The sequence below is a fragment of the Engraulis encrasicolus genome, chromosome 4 (genome assembly GCF_034702125.1).
Source record: "Engraulis encrasicolus isolate BLACKSEA-1 chromosome 4, IST_EnEncr_1.0, whole genome shotgun sequence".
Lineage (NCBI taxonomy): Eukaryota > Metazoa > Chordata > Actinopteri > Clupeiformes > Engraulidae > Engraulis > Engraulis encrasicolus.
The window spans coordinates 4,295,961-4,317,285 of record NC_085860.1 but is presented as its reverse complement, the minus strand read 5'-3'; the positions used below and the strand labels follow the sequence as shown (position 1 = coordinate 4,317,285).

Below are 21,325 nucleotides of genomic sequence, written 5' to 3'. Positions count from 1 at the left end.
TTTGCTGCTTGTCTAGACTGGCTGCCAAGTAAGTCTATATTATGAGCTGTATCTTACATGTACGGTATAAGGTCAAAGGAGGATATACTAATATGGTCATTGAAAAGTAATGGTGGGAGGTACCTTGCACTAGTGCCGGCAGGGAAGGATATAAAGCCTCCTGATTTCCATAGGTCAGGGTTCGTCCTAGATGTTTTTCCCCTCGAAAGAGAGGTCATGTTCTTTTAAACAGGGTTTAGCAGCTATGGTCCGCATCTGCCGGGGTGCTGCTCTTTGAATTAAGGATTAGCAGCTGGCCTCGTATTGCTTGTCAGTGCGTGAGTCTCACAGAGTAGTTTCTCATGGGAAACTGAGAAGCCTTCGCTTCATTCTTTTTTATTTTATTTAACCCCTTTGTGCAGAGCGTACGTTATAACCTTTTTGTCATCACAATGGTAATGAGTATGTCTTAATCTGTTCCTTAGGCTCTCATAGCAATGTCGTTGTGATGTAGTTGAGTCTTTTCAGCAATGAGTAAACGGGCCTGCTGGCGGGCCCATCTGCACCCAGAGACTACTAAAGAGAGTCCTCTACACAAGGTAACTACCAAACATTTCTCAAGAGAAGCTTGTGCTTTGTGCTTGAATTGATAGACGAGTTTAAAAATGTAACTAAAGCGTATTTTAACTTTTCTTGTTCTTTTTTTAACCTGTAAACTCTTGGTCAAATACACCAAGCTTGTCTATGGCCAGGTACGAGACCAGATGTGGCCTTAGCATTTTTAGAGAAGACATTCCTAGTAGATGACAGCTTCCCCCCTTGAGCTGACTTCTGTGTGGAACCCATTTAACCCAATAAGACACAGCGTTATAAATTTGCTGTTACCAGAATGGCAATGACGAAATCATAGTGCAGTAGGCCCAGTGTAATGTCATAGTAGTGTAGTCCAATGGCAGTTAATTTTTCAATGACTACTTACTGTGTTCCACTGGTGGAACAGTGTGCATTATAGGGCTACAGGAAAATGTAAAACTAAAATGTAAACTTAACCTTACCTGACCTATACCTGTGTAAATTTAAAAGACATCTGTGGTATGAAAAAAGTTTTAATCTTTAAGATGCAACTTAAAAGTTATGGGATGAGGTTAAGTCAAACCATCTCTGAAAAAAGTATCATGGTATTCAGCAGAGTGGTTCATCTTAAAATCGCTCACTGAGTTGGGTGATTTTTAATTCAAAAAACATTGTAGGATTCATTACTGCATTCAAGCTCAGGGGTGTGCATTCAGGCACATCCATGCGGCTGTCCTGCTATCCTCTAAGATTAGAATGAAGCCTATACTGTCATCTAGTGGTCGATGTCTTTCTTGTGCTTGTTCAGTCACCCCTAAGCCTTTTTGTCGTACCACGAGCAGAGGCGATTCTAGGGTAAGTTGGGACCCCAAGCGAAAATTCAAAAGAATGAACATTCACAGCAATCTCACTAAAGTAGTTTAAAATCTTAACCGTTATTCACCATCTATAGGCTTGGGGGCCCCAAGCGGCTGTCTGCCTAGCCTGATGACAAAATGCGTCTCTGACCACAAGTGGTCACTATCTCTTCCTCTATCCCAACGTGACTATGTACTATCAGTATGTCATAGCAATGTTGTTATGATGTAGATGATTATTTTCAGCAAATAGTGAATAGGCCTGCCGGCCACCCCATTTGCAGTAAGAGGCTACAGTGTAAGACGGATGCTAGTAACAAGGCACTCTTGTCCTGGTGTGATGGTTGTACATACTGTATCTATTGCAAAGTACTGCCATTTCAACAGCTATGATGGGGTGACATTGGTGCATATGTTATTTCTATTGTGGTACCATAGTTTGTATTCATAATATTTTCCATCAGCTGATTTTAAAGCGCATCACACTCCATTAACATCAATTTGGCCCTCTGCTGAAGATGGAAGTAACACAGTTGGAATATTACAGGGGTCCCAAACCTTTCTGGGTCAGAGGGCTACGAATGGCTAGACGCCTACACTATTACATGTCTGAAACAAATGTCAACAAATGACTACATTTTATTATATATTTTCCACAGTCTTTATGCCTGTCTGTGTAGGTTCTATGGTCTATTCCCTGGTCTATCTACCTGGTGGATTTATGCAGAAAAGTGTGGAGAAGTGTACTCTGAAGATGTTTGCAATAACAACTTTAAATACACATTTGCTATCATCAGATGCAAGTACACTATATTATATTGTATAGTCATCATATGTTATGTTTGCATTCCCGTGGCAGCCCACACTTTCCCCATCTAATTTCCTAATACAGTGATTCTCAAACTGTGGGTGGGGGCCCACTAGTGGGCCTTGAAATCATTTTCTAAAACTCAAAATAATATTTGTGTGTGTTGTTGACTATGCATTTGAGTTGTATAGTTTATTGGATCAGAGGTGGGCCCCGGACATTTGTGAAGACAGTCCAAAGTTGGAGTAAGTTGGGAAGCCCTGTCCTAACGAATTGTCACCACACTCAGCCGTACTTGAACTCTATTTTTAGAGACCTGTTGGAATGGAGAAACTGAGTGCAGCTACACACATACAACAGCAGGTGGTGCCATCGAGAATACTGACAGAGGGTACTTCAGAGTCTTGTCACTGTGGCCCAGAAAAATGAAAAGAGGGAGAGAGAGAGAGAGAGAGAGAGAGAGAGAGAGAGAGAGAGAGAGAGAGAGAGAGAGAGAGAGAGAGAGAGAGAGAGAAAACAGAAAATAGGAAGCAGAGACATTGCGTCAGGTGGTCATCTCTTTAATGTTGGGCATTCTGTCACAGTGGATAACATCAACGCACATGTTCAGTCTCGGACACACACACACACGCGCGCACACAAGCCCATACACACACTCTCTACTGCTCTTGAAGATGTGAAACACTGCTGTCCATACTGTAGACGCGGGGGAAGATGAGCCACCGGTTCCATTGGAACAAGGTGTTCATGGATAAGTTCCAACGATGTGACAAGAGTTACAGGGTAGGCCGTGACTCCCTGAGGCTCCTGGGAGAAACACACCACAGTCAGCCGTCCGTCCGACTGAGCGACCATTTGTCGGCAGGAGTCTCCGGGGGACTCTTCTGGTCTCTTCTTACAGGGGGGGGGGGGGGGGAGTGTTTCAGTCCATTAGAGTGCACTCAAGGCACCAGCACCACACGCATGGTGTTGGTGTAGCCGGCGCCTGGACGCCAGCCTGTCACCACGATCACGACATCACCAGACTTGAAGTACTTGCGGTGCTTGCCTGGTGACAGGAGAAAAAAAGGATTAGGAAATCAAACGACAATCAGTTATTAGCAACCTGCACTAATCAGCTACAATCATACAGTATTCCAAATAACTTTGTTCAATTGGACAGGTAAAACCAGGTGGAACCAGAGGTGTCAAAAGTAAAAGTAAAAGTAAATATATGGTGTAAGCACAAAGCTCTTACACCATTTACTCCATTGTATCTAATGAGATTAGGGTGAGACTGTGTTGTTACAGCCATTACCACCCCAAACTTGAATCCACCCAGTGCACAGTCAGCTACTGGTTACTCAGATACGTTACCTGTGTTGGAAGGAAACACTGTTTCCTTTTTTCCCTCTGACTTTTACTTTTGACACTATTTGTAAGTAATGAATCCAATCCAGGTTCTCCATCAGAGTTGACAATATAATATGTGAGGATTTTCATTCTTCCAGGCAATGCTGGACTGCAGCATGGAGGTAGTAAAAGAACTGGAGAGAGTGAATAAGTCCCGCCTCCAGTAATTTCAATGGGAAATGCTAGGCTAGTGAATTCAGCCAAAATTGAACGATTTTTTCAGCTTCCAAAATGGAGTTATTTCCGCCGCCAGTTTACTCAGCCAATTACGTGCCACGTTAATGACTGACTTATGTTTGACTAGAAAGTTATATGGACGGCGGGCATTGGATACATGGAGGTGCCCAACCACATACCTGTAAAGGTCTGTGTGCCCAACACTAAACTCGCTCACCCACCAATCATAAGATCGGAAATGAGAATTTGTGAAAAAGGCAAACGAGGAAGTGCCTTGCTAATCGGCGAAGCTAACCAGCCAAATCCTACCCCCCTGTACTGGGGCCACAAAAAAACTCACACATTTTTGGTATCAACTGGCCCCTCCCACATGCAAAAGCCTAAAAAGGTACAGGGAGTTCTGTATTGTTCTACATGAGAGAAAATTACACATACACTTACAGCCCGGCAAAGATGCAAACTTCTTAGTGTTGTTCAAAGGGCAAGATGTGAAGTTTGACCCTTACCCATCTCCATGGCGAACATGACGCGCTGGTCCACATCCTCGGCCCAGACGTCGTGGGCGGGCTTGTTGTAGAAGACGGGCTTGACGCTGCGGTACATGTGGCACTGGCGTGCGGTCTGCTCGTTACGGGTGACGGCCATGATGAGGGAACGGGGCCTGTACCTGGACAGCATGTGAGCTGACCTGTGGGGAGGAGGGGTCATGAAAAGGTAGGGTCACACACCTGAGATGCACGGGTAAAAGGAAAACTTGGAGAGTCAAAACACCCACTCACAAATATAATACAGTATGCCCTAAATGTTAATTTAACACTGCAGTGTTGGCATATCTGCTCATTTTTGTGGCTGACTTTGCACAGAATGATCAACTCATTTGTCTTAAAATGTGTATATTAGTTGGCAGTAGGCTTGAGTTAATAGGTTATCATCAATATGATGTGAATATGTGACATATTTGAATTAATTTTGCTCAGTTATTAGACTACATATCGTATTTAAAAAGCCTACAAGTAAAGGGATCTGCAGCCAGGAGTATGACGCACATCAACCAATAATTTGATTTCTTACTGTGCATGTATACTTGGATTTCTGAAGAATTACAGTTCAGATTTCAGTATGATTAATGGTGTTAGCTCAACTATGCTGTGCATGTGTACGTACGGATGGACTGCAGTACTTAAGACAGCCTCAGACTGCAGATGAATGTGAGAGATTCACCTGAGAGGCGATGCTCATTCAAAAATAAATGATCAGCAAATCTAAATCTCTGTTTGGTGTGTGGTGTTTTAATTTTACTCTTGTCTGAGGAACCAAAGGTGAAAGTACAAGACTCACTTGAAACTATTCCTGCCCATTCCCAAATTTCAACTAGTAATAAATGAATACTGGTGTCACCAATTATTACAGGTCACTAGATCCCATTCTGAAATTTGAAAAATGATGTATGCATAGATAGCGCATGCATCTTCATTTTCGCAGGAGAACAGGCTTCTCGTGATTGTGCGGCTCTCGCTGGAGAGCAGCTGTCTGCACGTCGAACTGATCATCGAAGTACTTCATGGAGTCCAGAGGAACCGCTGCACACGAGACGCTTGTGATTAGTGGTGCAGGGAGATTATGGTTAGAGCGACGTATTGGGCAAGATCGCTGGCCATGGTGCTGAAGTACCGCCAAGCCCGAGAAATGCCTATGCGGTAAACATTCTCGAGGTCGGGGTACTGGAGTGCCACTGAGAGCTCGGACAGTATCGGCGGTGATGGTGAGAGCGCAATGGAGTAGGGTGAACCAGAGAGGATGCGAGGGTGCGACGCCTGAGGAATCGGTCGAACATCAGTGGAAGGGAGGCAAGCGGGGAGGTGGTGGGTGTGAGTGAGGGAGCAAGTTTCTGCCTAGAGGCAGATCAGCAGAGAATAAACCTGTGTGGTTAATTAAGGGGCGTGCTAAATTTCATTACGCTGAAAGCTGACAGCTAAGCAGAAAATAAGAAGCGGGTGGTTAGTTAGGCTTGTCTGTCTTGGCGCTGAATTTCGACGAATGAAAGTTGAGCGGAGATTAAGATGCAGGTCATTAATCAGGGCGTCAAATTTCATTACGCTTCTCCCTAACAAAACATGCATTAAGTTTTGCCGCCAAAGATGTTTTATGTCAAGTTTGGCCGCTAAAGATGTCTGTCTCATCAAAAAGACAACACTGATCAAAAAGAAAACATTTGTGAATGGGCAGCATAAATTCTGGAAGTAAACTAGTAAAAAAATGACACTCTAAGCCTACTTGTTAAGTGCACGCCGCCTGCTCTGCATTCCACCTCAGCCCAGATGACCAAGCAGTACGACATGAAGTACAGTAAATCCACACACTGTGCTACGTGTAAGAACCGCTGGCAGCTATGTACACAGTACATCATTTTGACAAACATGACCCATAAGGAATCCTGGGGTCACAGGTTGAGCTGATGAAATGATTTGTCAGTTTGCAATATGTGTGTAGGGTTATAGCCTTGCGTCCACGTTTCTGACAGTGTTAAGAAATGATTTGTGCTGTGATGGCGAGAGGTCATAGCTGAGAGTGGCTGCTTGACTTTCTCTCAGTCACAACACTGCAGCACCAGCTGTCACTGAGAGACAGAGAGAGGGAGAGTGGTAAGAAGGTGAAAGAGGGAGAAAAAGATCAGGAAAGGCCTCTGCCCTATTATTTACATAGTAATATATGTGTGCATGTATGTGTGCACTTAAACAAGGGGTGCAAATGTGTGTGTGAGACAGAGAGACATACAAATATTGAAGAGAGACGTACATAATATCGAAACTTGTGTGCCTGCCTCTGATCCATCTGATCAGAGTGTGTGTGTGTGTGTGTGTGTGTGTGTGTGTGTGTGTGTGTGTGTGTGTGTGTGTGTGTGTGTGTGTGTGTGTGTGTGTGTGTGTGTTTGTGTGTGTGTGTGTGTGTGTGTGTGTGTGTGTGTGTGTGTGTGTGTCTGTGTGTGTGTGTGTGTGTGTGTGTGTGTGTGTGTGTGTGTGTGTGTGTGTGGTGTGCGTGTCTGACCTGCCGGATTTGGTGAGGACAATGATGGCACTGGCGCAGCACTTGAAGGAGGCCTCTACAGCACCGATGGCAACGGCCTCTGTGGGGTCACGAGTGAGGTGGGAGGTGCGGCGCAGCTCCTCAAAAAGCTGTCTGTGGAACATGGCCGCCTCAGCCTCGCGAGCGATCTGGAGAAGAGAGAGAGAGAGAGAGAGAGAGAGAGAGAGAGAGAGAGAGAGAGAGAGAGAGAGAGAGAGAGAGAGAGAGAGAGAGAGAGAGAGAGAGAGAGAGAGCGAATGAGAGAGAGAGAGAGATGAAGTCAGCACCATATCATGCATTGAATTTAGTCCATGACTACTACAACACAGAGTTTGACACTAACTGAGGTACAGCTTAGTGTGAGGTACAGAGCATTGAAAGTGTCCTACTTCATTTTGCATTTTTGCAGTATGGGTTCATATGAGTTAATTAACCTCTATGGAAGAACATTACAAGGTCAAACTACAAAGTACTGAGCATTAACTTAACTAAATCCCCAATCTATAACCTCCTGTTAGTCCTTGGATCTAAAAACAGTGTGTGTGTGTGTGGGGGGGGGGGGGCATAATTAGAGGTGCATACTCAGTTTGTTAAGTGCTAAGCTGGCAGTGTGATGATGGATGAGGACAGTGCAGGTGGATGATATTAGCTCTGAGCCGGAGCCTTGACAGGATGGAGGAGATGCGGACCACACTCTCAGTTGGAGACCAAGACCAGCATGCAACGAGAACTCTTAAAAGGCTTGAAGGACAAACACACATAATGCAAACAACAACAACACACTGTATTGTGCAGTGCCTTTTAAGACACATGAAAAACACATAGACACATGCTAGTAAATTGTTAAGCGAATAAATATACACTGTAAACTCATACAGTATATACTCGTAAATTCTCATACACACATGATCATACTGCATAGTGGTTAGTGACACGAGCAGTCAAATGCACAAGAAAGTAGCAACACAAATGCCAAACAAGTTCCAAAACACTCCAGCTGCCATGCCCAACCCAAGAGCACCCAGAGCAAGCCTGGACTTGGCTTCTGTAAATCTCTGGTCAACATTTTGAATGAAATGAATATGGGGCTATGCCATAGGTGGCTAACCCGCGGCTCTCGAGCCGCATGCGGCTCTTTGCCTGGTGTCTTGCGGCTCTTGCGTTCATGTCCAAGTTTGTGTTTATTTCCCCCATAGGCAATATGCATTAGAATTGCGCACACAAAGTTGATTAGAACTATGGCAAATAAGTGCCCTGTGGTCTTGGTACTGTAGTAGGCCTTGCCTAAATGTGTCCTGAATGATCACGTTGATGTGTGACATTTGTTACTGCAAATAGCCTACAAGACGCGATTTAAGCCTATGTTCTAAAAATAGCGCTTTCAAAAAGTGACCGCGTCTTTCGCTGACTAAACAAAATATCGGCAAAAATGTTTTAACCTGAAATATTTTGCCATCACTCCTCAATAAGGTCAAGAAAATGTGCTGTCCATATTAGATTCTATCGCTCGGATATGGCGGTTATAAATGTGCAAATGATATGAAGAGAAAGGTGTCTGGAGCAGAGATGCGCTGAGAATCTCTGTCCTGCGTAGCCATCTCTGCGCTCTGTTAGGAGGAGTGTTCATCATGGCTATTGACCCGAATGTGAAATTATGTTTTTTGGTTTAAAATCGTCTTAATTTCGCGGGCTATAGACAAAATAGCGCCAAAAAATAATGCTCCACCCTGGTTTATCAGCCATTGTCAAAGCGGCGCTGGCAGACAGCGTGCAGGTGGGAAACAATTTCAGTTTAGTCTCAAAAAGAAAACTTGGTCTTTTCCCCTGGCCCCCTGTCAGCACCCGCTGAAACATTAATGTGGAAAATGAACGGTGATTTGACGAACCACCTTGTTAATTTCGGATGGTGTTGTCGTCAGGCATCCAATGATCATCTCATCTGTGCGCAAGAAAGCGGTGCCTGTGCGCCTAACCCCCGAATGAGCTAAAAGAGGCGGAGAATCTTTGTGCCGCGTTACTTCGTGCTCTGTTATAAAGAGTGCTCATGGAAATTATGATGTGAAACGTGTTTTATTAAAATATGAAAGAATTTATTAAATAATTTTGACCTGTGTACCCTTGTCTTCTTATGTAAAACAACATTTTTATCTTGAAAAAACATTTTCCCACAAAAAATTGAAGCAGTAAAAAAAAAAAAAGTGTGTGGGGGGGGGGTCATCTTATATTCAGGATTGTCTTGTAGTCAGGCCATTAAGTTGAAGTGTAACATCAATCTGACACTTTGTGTGTGTGTGTGTGTGTGTGTGTGTGTGTGTGTGTGTGTGTGTGTGTGTGTGTGTGTGTGTGTGTGTGTGTGTGTGTGTGTGTGTGTGCGTGTGTCTGTGTGTGAAAGGAAGAGATGGTTGATGTTCATACCCATGTGTTGTTGTGTATGCTGGTCTGTGGTGCGAGAAGGATGGGTGATGCCCATGTTGGTGGGTGTGCGCATGTTTATATGCCCGCGTGATGTCTGTGTGCCGATGTGGCTCTTTGCTGTGACACATTACAAAATTTGGCTCTTGGTCTCCAACTGGTTGGCCACCCCTGGGCTATGGTAAGGCTAACTCACAATAGGGTGGTATGGGTTGTTAAATGTGGCCCATAATGGCCGCTCTGCTCACCCTGTGTTGCATACGGACAGACTCCACTGGGTACTCTCCCTTGGCCGTCTCTCCGCACAGCATCAGGCAGTCAGCTCCATCCAGCACGGCATTGGCCACATCGTTGCTCTCTGCACGAGTGGGGCGGGGCTTCTTGATCATGCTCTCCAGCATCTAAAACAGGGAGCAGAGAGCAGAAATACAGTTATACACGAAGAATCCAGCAATACACGAAGAATCCAGCATGTACATAACATCACTGTAAATCAGGGAGTTGCCACATTGCAATCATTCGGGTGACTGTGACAGAACTTTGCAGTTTGGTTACATTATTACGCTAGCTACTCTAGATCACTGTACATTGCCGTTTCAGAAGAAGGCTAATCCAATCAGACTTGGCAAATCAGTATGGTTGGGATCACCATTTTACAGAGGACCCTAGAATCAGTGATATTACCACCTCCTACCACACACATGACTGGTGGGTTTAGTTGGCTGAAGCTCACCTGCATGCCACAAATAACAGGTTTTCCCATCCTGTTGCAACGTCCAATCATCATCTTCTGAGCCAGGAACACCTTCTCAACAGGGATCTCAATGCCCAGGTTGCCACGAGCAACCATGATGCCATCGCTGGCCTCCATGATCTCATCAAACCTGTAGAGGCATCCAGAAGAGATGCAGTCAGCTTGGCTCAGCTTGTGTGTGTGTGTGTGTGTGTGTGTGTGTGTGTGTGTGTGTGTGTGTGTGTGTGTGTGTGTGTGTGTGTGTGTGTGTGTGTGTGTGTGTGTGTGTGTGTGTGTGTGTGTGTGTGTGTGTGTGTGTGTGTGTGTGTGTGCGCGCGTGCACACTTGCACGGACAGGTGCACACAGAACATAAAAAATGAAATGCACAGAACAGAAGGACAAGGACCTGCAGGTGCCCTCAGCATGCCTGCTAGCCACACCACCCAAACAAGGTTTATGGTTCTGATCTAGGGATATGATTAGGATTAAGGTTAAGTATTAGGTAGGTTTTTCCCACTAAGGCATGGCCCCTGTTATAAATTAGCTGTCACTAGAATGGCAATGACCAAGTCATAATGCATTGCTAAAGGCCCTGTGCACTGTCATAGGGGAGTAGTACTATGATAGTAAAGCTTTTTTCCAGTGACTATTGCAGTGTTCCACTAGTGGAACGGCGTGCACGCGGTTAAGGTTAAGGTGAGGGTTAAGGTTAAGATTAAGGTGAAAGGTTAGTTAGGGACTTCCAGACACAGCTGCCTGTGATCTTTATTGCTCGGCATAATGATTTGATATTTGTCATGATGGGAAACATACTTGCGGCAACCCTCGTGGTTCTCGATCTTGGCGAAGACCTTCATCTCCTTGCCCTTCTCGCCCATGGCGCTCCTGATGGCCTGGACATCAGAGGCCTTGCGCATGAAAGAGGCAAACACCATGTTGATGCCCTGCTCCACAGCAAACATAAGGTCCTTCTGGTCCTTCTCAGACACGGGGGGGAAATCCCAGGAGACACCGGGCACGTTGATGCCCTTCTTGCTGCCCAACATGCCACCGTTCTCAATCTCACATTCCAGGAAGTCGCCACCTGTGGAAAGGAAGTGAACAAGGGGGCAGGTGAGCCAGTGGCAGGGGTTGTAAAACAATAAGACTATTACTATACAGTGGTACAGTAGGTTGTAAAAATAGGACAATATGCACATAACATTAAAAAAGCAATTTATTTAAGCTATTGTTAGTAGCCAAGGAGGTGGAGGTTTGAGTCTGCTATTGTTTATTACTCTGGTTAAATTAGTGTAACTACTGTTTAGGCCTACGTTGTTGATGCCAGAGCAAATCTAGGGTAATATCTAGGGGCTCATGTACAAAGCTTGCAGGCACAAATAAAAAATGAAAGTTGTTTTTCATGCAAATGTTTGGATGTACTAAGACTGACTAGACATGAATAACAGACAAGTGCAGATCTCCACGCAATCTTCATAGCTCCCATAAGTACATTTAATGTGCATTTCGTTATTTGGCGGCACATAGAGGCAATGTAATGCAACAACATACAGTGTAGGCTACTCAGGGGTGGATTAATGAACGGGCCTACCAGGCCCGGGCCCAGGGGGCCAGGCCAACTTGGCCCCACGGTCACGACCCATATCGGCCTTCAAAACCATATTTGCAATAATAATATTTCCAAGTTGCTTCACATGCCAGCCAATATAGTATACAATGTCCTGGTATAGTCCCTAGGCCAAACCAAGTCCGGAGGCCCAAGGCGTAGTGTCCAATTACCTGCTAGCTGTGAGCACTGTGTGTAGTTTTCTTAGCATGTTAGCATGTCTGATTAGCAGGGTCAAGGTGCGTTGGGGGGTATGGGGGGCCAAGACAGTGTCTGGCCCAGGGGGCCATCATTTCTTAATCCGCCCCTGAGGCTACTCGCTCATGAACAATGACATAATAACAAAATGACTTCAAAAATTTTCTATCCAACATGGTTTGTTTCTCAGCCCACCCTTGCCAACTGCCCACGCAAGGTGTGTGGTTTTGTTGTAGATGCCGTTCTAAAGACGCTCATGTCGTAATGTAACTTATGTACGCTCATGGGGTAATGTAACTTGCGTAATTTCTAAGATTGCATTAAAAAACATATCACATTTCATCCTGCATTGCACTGAAGTATCAAATTGCAGTTTTACTACACTATTACCAAATGCAAGACTTTAGTTTAGACACAACAAAATAACATTATTGAACACAGCAGTACATGGGGCTCCTGGGCATGTTTCTTACAGAAGTGAGCCAGACCACTCCTGGACACCTAGTTGGCTGTGGAAAGGGAGTAAAGGTGCGGGTGACTTACCAGCATTCGTGACCTTGAGACAGATGAGGCCATTGTCGACGTAGACGTGGTTTCCCACCTGCACCTTGGAGCACATCTCTTTGTAATCCACCCAAAGGTTCTGGTCATCACAGTTGTCCTTGAACTGGTCATTGGTGGTCAGTTTGATGGTGTGGCCTTTCTCAAGCCTGACCTCCTCTGTGTCGCTCTGCAGGGGACCAAAAGGGGCCAGAAGTGAGACAGGAAGTGGCGTTAGGTTTGGTGAGACAGTGATGTTTGCCAGCAGTCCTCTATTTTATACATAATGGAGATTGTCACTGGTGTTGTTTCTGTGGTTGTCTTCATCATTTATGTATGTGGATTGCTGTTGTGTTCACCCATCTTGTGTGATGTTGGGAGAGTGCCATTATAATGTCCGATCAATCCTGTTGGCATGGCAGTAAACTTAATCAATCGTGAATCTTGCTATCCAATCAGAATGCTCTACAACTACAGTTCGCCATATCAGCGTAGATTTTTTTGACATAGTTTCATTATGTTACAGTTTGGCTTGGCTTGTCATTATAGTTACGACCCTGATAGAAAAGGGTTGGATCAACGACATTGGGAGTTCACGTGCATTGATTTGACGATAATTGGCATCGATTCAACGTCCATTTGCTATCAGGGTAGTTACTACTCTCAGCAATGGAAGAAGCTAAACTGAAGGATGATGTGATGAGGATTCATGCGAATAAGGGAGTGCTGACAGGCACACAAAAGAGCACTTACACCCTTGATCAAACCGGTCCTGATGCAAGGACCTTTGGTATCCATGGCGATAGCAACAGGTCTGTACTCCACTGTCCCGGGCTGGAAGCTCTGCTCAGCTTCACGAATGTACTTGATAGTCTCAGCATGGTACTGTATGGAAACAAATAGCACTGATCAGCTTGGCACTGTTTAGGCAAAGATAGCACAGAAGACACGAGGGGCAGATATCGAAGAACAGCTACAGCGCACAAATCAAACCACAAATCAACCCTGTGATGTCACTAAGGGTTTGTCCTGCTGTGCTACATACTGTCTGTGTGACCCACTACATAGTACTTAAAGGTGCACTGTGTAGGAAGGTGGCCAGATTAGGTAATACAACTATGGTGTTCATTGAAACTGTGCTGCCTATTGCTAAAATGGGAAATGTGAAAAGTGCATTTTTTCCAGTCATGATGAATACTTAGAATTTGATGGTGGTGGTATTAAGTATTCAAGGAAAAAAAATATTTCTGAATGGGCAGCATGCATTCTGGAAATAAACTACTAAAAAGATTACCTGTAGACGTTCACCTTTAATTAATAAACAATAAGTACAATAATAATCAAAATACAGCTGTGGGTGGGCATGGGTTTGGAAGGTAGCTTTATGGGCTTGTCTTCAGCTGTAATAGTATAGTGGAGCAACTGGCGTTAATCCAGGAGGGTGCATTTCCGCGGGGTGTATTGCAATACCCGTGTGCCGCACGGGGGTGCATGCCTAGGGTATTTATATACTCCCTATGTCCACACATGACACAAGCTGCACACTTAAGTGCAGTGCCTGCCAAATATCCACCCATAAATTATTTTAAAATAAACATTGGATATGTATCTAGAGAGCTTTGACCTCTTTCAGACAAGGTATTTAAGAGATGAGGTGATAAGTGGGACTACAAAACTGGAATTGTAAACTTCTATGTGTAAGCAGTTAATCTACTTATAATATCTGATAGTAGTTATAGTTACAATATTTTCTTTGTGTATGGCAAAAATAACAGTTATATGATTGTGCTATGATGCATGTATACATTACGTGTGGTAGGTTCCATTAAACTAAACTGTGATTACGACATATGTTTAGGTTTACATCAGGATCTCTCAGGAAATTCTCCCTTAGCGTCTGAATCAAACGTAGTGAGGCAAATTTGTGTGAGCGATCTGTCTGTCCTAGTTTTAACTGGCGAGCATGAAAGCCTTGCTGTTTTGTACTGATATCGAAGGCCTACACTGCAAGAAGATATGCTGACTTTGCAAACTGAGAGAAACATAGATACGGCATGTGTAGGTAGATGCAGACCTCATGAGATCCGTGAGAGAAGTTCAGGCGTGCAACGTTCATTCCAGCTTTGATCATCTCCTTCAGCACATCCACATTGCGGGAGGCTGGCCCTGTGGAGACACACAAACGCACATTGATTGTGTGCAGTAGTGTGTGTCTGTGTGTGTGTGTGTGTTTGTGTGTGTGTGTGTGCACGTGTGTGTGTGTGTGTGTGTGTGTGTGTTTGTGTTTGTGTGTGTGTGTGTGTGTGTGTGTGTGTGTGTGTGTGTGTGTGTGTGTGTGTGTGTGTGTGTGTGTGTGTGTGTGTGTGTGTGTGTCACAGTGTAGCCACAAGAAGTGGCAGGCACTAGTGTACTGACCAATGGTGCACACCATGCCGGTGGTGCGGAAGACATTGGGCTCGGAGTCGATGTCCAGCAGGCACATGTGCTCCAGGAGCGTGTCTGCCATGGCAGCATGCAGCTGCTGATGCTGGATGAAGGCAGAGCCCATATCTTTCATCTTCTGAGACATGCTGATGGCCACTTCAGCTGGAGTCCTGCTCAACACAACACGACACCACACAACACGACACCACACAGCACAACACGACACGACAAGACATGACACAAGTTACCCGTGAATTCAGGAGAGAAACGGACACAGGCTAACAAACAAGTGACAATTATACTGAGACACAATTGAGTTTAAAACATTGGTGAGGTTAGAGCACTAGGAAGGTTGAAACAGATGAGGTAGTTTCTAGTATTGTTTCTGATGTATTTCGTGTCTCACTTCTTCTATAAGATTGTAATGTGCTCACGTGGTGCCGTATGAATGTATTAAGAAAATTTTCAAAAGAAACCATTGGAAAACACATATTTTGAGACATGAGCCCTGTTATAAATGTGTTGTTACCAGAATGGACATGACAAAGTCGAAATGCATTACTGTGTGATGTGGTAGTATCTGCAAGTTACAGTAAGTCTTTTCAATGGCTATGCAGTGTTCCACTGCCAGAAGGGTAAACATTATGATGCTAGAAGGCAAATCAGGTACAAAAAGACCTTGTTGTGTTCCTGTGTGGACTTAGCAATAGAAGCCAGGTGAAGTTAGAAAACAGGTTAGGCAAACGAATGCAGTGGCGTGAACACAAGTGAGGAGAGAACAGGTACAGTAAGCTAGGACAACACGGACCACACAGGTGAACAGAAGACACAAAATAGACACACCTTTTTGACTTCAGGAAGTCACTGGTAAGAACATTACATTACATTTAGCAGACGCCTTAGACCAAAGCGACTTACAAGGAGGACATTTAAGCAAAAACAAGGTAAGGGGTCAGTGCAGAGTACAGCAGTATAAGTTATTAGTAATTAGGGAAAAAACAAAGACATCTAGGTGCAGTGTACAGTTGCAACACTGACAGCATTGTCCAACACAAGGTACAAAAAAGATGTAGCATAAAATAATAAGATACATAAAAAGATACATAGGCCTAACATAACACATAGATAGATACAGTAGATGCAGGTTAAATTGCAACTTAGAACAGAAAGTATTGGAAAACAAGGGCATCTTGGTCTATCACTTAAAGGAATATCATTGAACAGAACATGTTTCGGAGTTCAGTTTGGGACGCAAGTCTGATTATCATCAACTCCTCGAGACTTGGTCGGACCAAGAGCATAACAATTAACATTTCCAAAACAGCATGGCTGACCCGCCTCCCTTAGTTTGCTAGTGGTTGTTTGCCGATTTTCTGGAGTTCCCGATTTTTCTGAAGACCAGAAATAATATTTGTATTTCTCCTGGCCTGACTAGAAGCAACGCCGAAGAGGTTGCGCCATTAGGAGGGCACGGCCTGGGCAAGACACGAGGGCCTTGGATCTTTAAAAGTCATTAAAGAATATTTAAATAGCAATGCAATGCTTTTATAATAATAAATATCTTTGCAATGCCTGGATGCAAATAGATAATAATAATGGAATTGCAACAACAGACTCATGTGTGTATATGAAGTACCTATAATGACCACTGGTCACAGAGAGTACAGGGCTGGGTGGGATGACACACATACGGACACACATACTGTACACACAGCCACTGACAGCTTTGACAGCTTTTGACAGGGACAACGTCAGTTGAAGAGGCCACCCTCTTAATAAGCACAATGCAATGACCCCCTTCTCTTCCATGACAACTAACTCCTTTGTCCCCCGCCCATTGGCTTTCCTGCACACACACACACACACACACACACACACACACACACACACACACACACACACACACACACACACACACACACACACACACACACACACACACACACACACACACACACATCGTCTGCACTGCGGGGGACTACAAAGTGCATCAGCTAATCACAAATAATGCCATTTGTTTCATTGAAGGAATGGTATACAGTATGGCCAACATACAGTAAATCCTGCACCCAGAGCCACACTGTAGAAAAAAACACATAGGCTACCATACAGTCCTCAGAGCACACCATCTCAGGCAATTACAAGTGTAAGATGCAGTTGTGCATAATGGCACGGACCAGTTCATTTGATGGATGAGACTTTCACACAGTTAAATTTGTTATGGTAACCTGAGAATGCTTTCTTAAGCTACGTAAACTTATGTATGTATCGATTACAGACTATACTTCACACACACACACACACACACACACACACACACACACACACACACACACACACACACACACACACACACACACACACACACACAAAATCAAATTATTTTCCACAGTCTTAAGTAGACTTTAATGCATGTATGGGACACATTGTCACACAGAACACTAACTTAGTCTAACCTAAATTGAATTTACAGTCATTCCCACAGGTGCCTTTTATGTTACTGCTACTTATTTTACTTTTATGTTAGGCTACTGCAAATAATGCTGAAATTGAAACATGCACAGCTGCTGTACTTTTGTTGAAACCTTGCTTCAAATCGTGTAAAAACCATTTACATCACAATTGAAATTAACACTAAAAACACTGACGGGTAACATTTCCTAAAATACCCTATCTTTATGGGGGGGCAACTTTTTTTGTGAAATACTACATTTAGTGCCTAATGATGCAATAATAGGCTGCAGTAGCCTACCGCATTTTAAATGATATGATATTAATGCGCGTCACTAAAATTACATTTTTTGTTTCACAATTTCTGAAAGAAATTCTGTTATTCATATATGCATCACAATGTTCTCTGCTCTTGTATCAACTGGATGTTGAGAATGCTTTAAAATCTAATGAAAATGGAAAAATTATACATCCCCTAAATGCCGTTTGACAGTTCTTCCCAGAGCCGGTTCTGACCTCCATGGGGCCCTAGGCAAAAATATGCCAAGAGGCCCTCATGAAGCGCACAACCCCCCCACCGAACCACCCCCCCCCCCCCCCCCCCCCCCACCGCAAAACGCGAACCACAGACACAAAATTTGACTCAAATCAAGCTTAATTAAAGTCTCCCTTTCTGCGCTCTTGAGACAAAAACATCAATAATGTCATAACAAATTGTGAACATGTAGACAACGGTGGCTGTACTGAACATGCGACTACCTCATCAGCTGCAGGTGTACCTGGCTCATCTGTGTAGGCCTACTACCTGAACATTTTGCTGGCCCTCCACTGGCTGGAGTCTGAGCTGGTCAGAAACTTAAGCATAGCGCCTGTAAAATATAACTAAGGCTTCAATTAATTTAGCTCCTTCAAATTGTTTGAATTTACCTACCATATTTTATAGCTTGCCTCCTAGTAGCTTGCCTTTAGTAATCTGGTCTAAAACGTTTTAAAAATAAATGAATAGGCCTATGATAAGAAACTCATATGTAAAATAAATTATTTAGCTATATAACATGTGTTATTATGAATGTTATCACACATTATTGTGAATAATGTTGTGTTCACTATTTATTGGGATTCACCTTCGTCACAAGTTTCAGTCATTCACCAAAGGTCTATCCAAGCAAGCCGCGCCCCCTTGCTATAGGCCTAGTTATCACACACACACACACACACACACGGCACTCCTTCTCCCTCTCCCTCACTCCCTCCTCCTCCATTGCTTAGACTGCACGGACGTCTTATCAAAAATCGTAAGCGCCTGTCATAACCAAAATCAATGTCTGTGTATGTTGATATTTGTTTCTAAACAATCGAGAGGCAGCCACGCATACAACAGCGCGCGCTCAAACTCACACACACACACACACACACAGAAAGGGCACCGCTTCTCTCACCCTCCTTCGTTGCTTCGACTGCACTGACGTTTCATGGGCTAAACGAACGGCTCGTCAGATTATGATTCAACTAGTACACCTTTCGAAACAACAGTAAAACGTTGACAACACCACCCTTTCCTCTCACATTCTCTCTAGCCTAGGCTACCTGTGTTGATTCAGTTGAACTAATTGCAAAAGCTAAACGAAACGCTACTCAGCTTGTGGTTCTCAACAACTTCTACCTTTTAAAACAACTAAAACGTGAATCCCCATTTTTACAACATGTGACTGTATCGAAGACCTGGGCACTTTTTAACACGGCATTGTTGTGCAATACAAAGGCCCATTGACACTTCTGCTCCATACGAAATTAGCCACAGAAGAAGGATCACAATGAGTGGAAGCATACGGAGTTACGTTGCCTACCTGAGGGAGTTACGTTGCCTACATTGATGGTTGCCTACCATTGCCTACCCTACCCTACCCCGAGTTACGTTGCCTACCTGACTGCTGTTCTCGTCGCTCATTGTCATGAATTTTTTTTTTCTTTTTGTCGTTTCCGCAGGGAAAATGTCGTTTCATGTTGGACGTTTCACGTTTTGTGTGACGGAATCAATAATAAACAATGAAATCAATTCGCGGCTTTTTTTTTTTTTAACTGTCAACGTCAGTAACGTAACGGGTCGCGCGAGGCCTTACGCTGTGAGCGTAGTGAGCGTATTGGGAGCGCCGGCTCTGCTTCTTACCTTCACCTGATGAACGCTTGCAGGGACCTGAGCGGAACATCCGATGACCGACCCAAATTAATCTCTGAACTAACCGGCACTACTTTCAGTGAGAGAGCGCATGGTATCCTTCCGTGACAGAAACTTGTCATGATTGGAAACGTTGCATGTCATTGCCACGCAGTTCTACTATATTCCCAAAGGCGCGTGTCATTTGAGGTATTTCGATTGTTTAAGTGTTTTTAAAAATATTATGAACACCTTTATCACCTGGGATTACTTTCTAACACGTCCCTAATTAGGCTTCCTCCGTCAATTGATGGTTGTGACACGGCGCAAAAGGCGCGGCCAATCAGAAAACTTCTTGTGGTAGGCTATTTCACATCTGCAGGGTAACAGGAAAATCCTCACACGGGTGTGGAGACTTGGCATGGCGTTGATCCTAACTCGACGGAACAAACACATCTTCTATGGTGTTCTGGAGAACTGTTAGACGGACATTCGCGCCTTAGGACATTAAAATGCTACACTTCTGAAGATGTCTCTGTAATCAATGCTCAAAGTTTCATCCATATGGACCCGTGCCACAATGTCGTAAGCTAAATCATATTGGCAGCCGATTGATGTCAGACACATAATGGTGCCCATACCATTGGAACAGAGGTCTAAATGTATGCCCGAGGGGAAAAGTCCTTTTTATAGCGAGCCGGTCTATAATGTCTTTCTTGGCAATCATCCGAGTTCAGGAGACAGACATCAATATGTTCTGTCCTGTCTGACCGACTAATACTCTGGCGATGGACCGGTGTTAATTGCAATGTCAAATGAAACCCAGCCGTGTCGTACAGTGAAATGTTTGACATGGGATGCCTGTTAAGTATTTATTCACCGTTTAACCACTCAGCCGGCAGCTCCAGAGGGATGTGGCCACATTGAGAGGTGTTGATATGACAAATGTGACCCTGTAACTGTTGAACTGACACTGCAAAAAAGTTGCTTTGTATGAACCACTGCCCATCCTGGTGCTTAAGTTTATGTATTCTATGTTAATTACTGCAATAGAGTCTGATTTAATGTTTAGATCATGGATATTCCTTGCATGTCAAATGAGTCCTGCCCTCACATTAAAGCTGGAAACTGTATGATAGTTGAACATGGAAGTTTCTGCTGAGCTCGGATGAAGGGGAAATGAGGGAGGGAGGTAGGGAAGAAGTGGGCAGTTGGTGTGCACGTGTGTGTTGATGGAGATGTTGTCTATGCATAGTATAGAGTTCCGATGCTGTCAACCCACCTGCCAAAACGGCCAATCCAATTCCCATACATACTACAGTTATATAGCCTATTTTAATAAATTGCACATGACACACACATGCTTCACTGGAACTGGTCCCCCTTCCACTTTACCACCCCATCATATGTCTGTGATAATTGTATCTAGAAGAAGGGGTCCCTTATCTATCCCTCTGCATTGCAGTTTGTGCAGGGGGATGGGGGTCAGTTTATACAGGATATAGGCTATAATGGAAAGGTTGGTATTGTACAGTGCGACAAGCAGGGCTGCTAGAAGCCAGCTGTGCTGTGCTTTGGTCTGAGAGAGCTCATGTAAAGGACTGATGTATGCAGGGATTCTTTTCATTATAGTAACTCCTGTCCTCCAATGTGCTTGTGGCCTTGTGATGCAAGACGTCACTGTGACGACAGACGTTTAATTCAATATCTTGCAAAAGCGCAATTCAAAGTCATTGTCTCATTTGCAATTGGGATGTTGAATGGGGAAAAGTCCTTTAACAGTTGTTGAGGCTGGCTGACAGCAGGGAAACTTGATTGTTTTCTCCACGGAGGCGGGCGTCTGCAAAGCGCGAGACCACAAGCAGAGGTTGAGGAGTTAGGGTAATGGTAGAACCCCTGGTTTGATACCATGCCACCATGGCACGGTGGCAGCTACTTGGTTGGGATCCACTACAC

The 21,325-nt window shown here is 44.1% G+C and overlaps 1 protein-coding gene across 1 annotated transcript; it reads right to left on the bottom strand.

Moving 5' to 3' along the window:
* Positions 1–2,761: 2,761 nt before the first annotated feature.
* LOC134447213 (pyruvate kinase PKM-like) lies at positions 2,762–19,408 on the bottom strand. Its single transcript, XM_063196569.1, has 11 exons — positions 19,382–19,408; positions 14,755–14,933; positions 14,414–14,505; positions 13,093–13,224; positions 12,343–12,529; positions 10,809–11,079; positions 9,995–10,145; positions 9,510–9,662; positions 6,832–6,998; positions 4,293–4,474; positions 2,762–3,265 (listed from the first exon to the last, which is right to left on the bottom strand). The coding sequence occupies exons 2-11, from the start codon at positions 14,906–14,908 to the stop codon at positions 3,159–3,161; spliced, it is 1,596 nt and encodes a 531-aa protein (XP_063052639.1). The 5' UTR covers positions 14,909–14,933; positions 19,382–19,408; the 3' UTR covers positions 2,762–3,158.
* Positions 19,409–21,325: the final 1,917 nt, after the last annotated feature.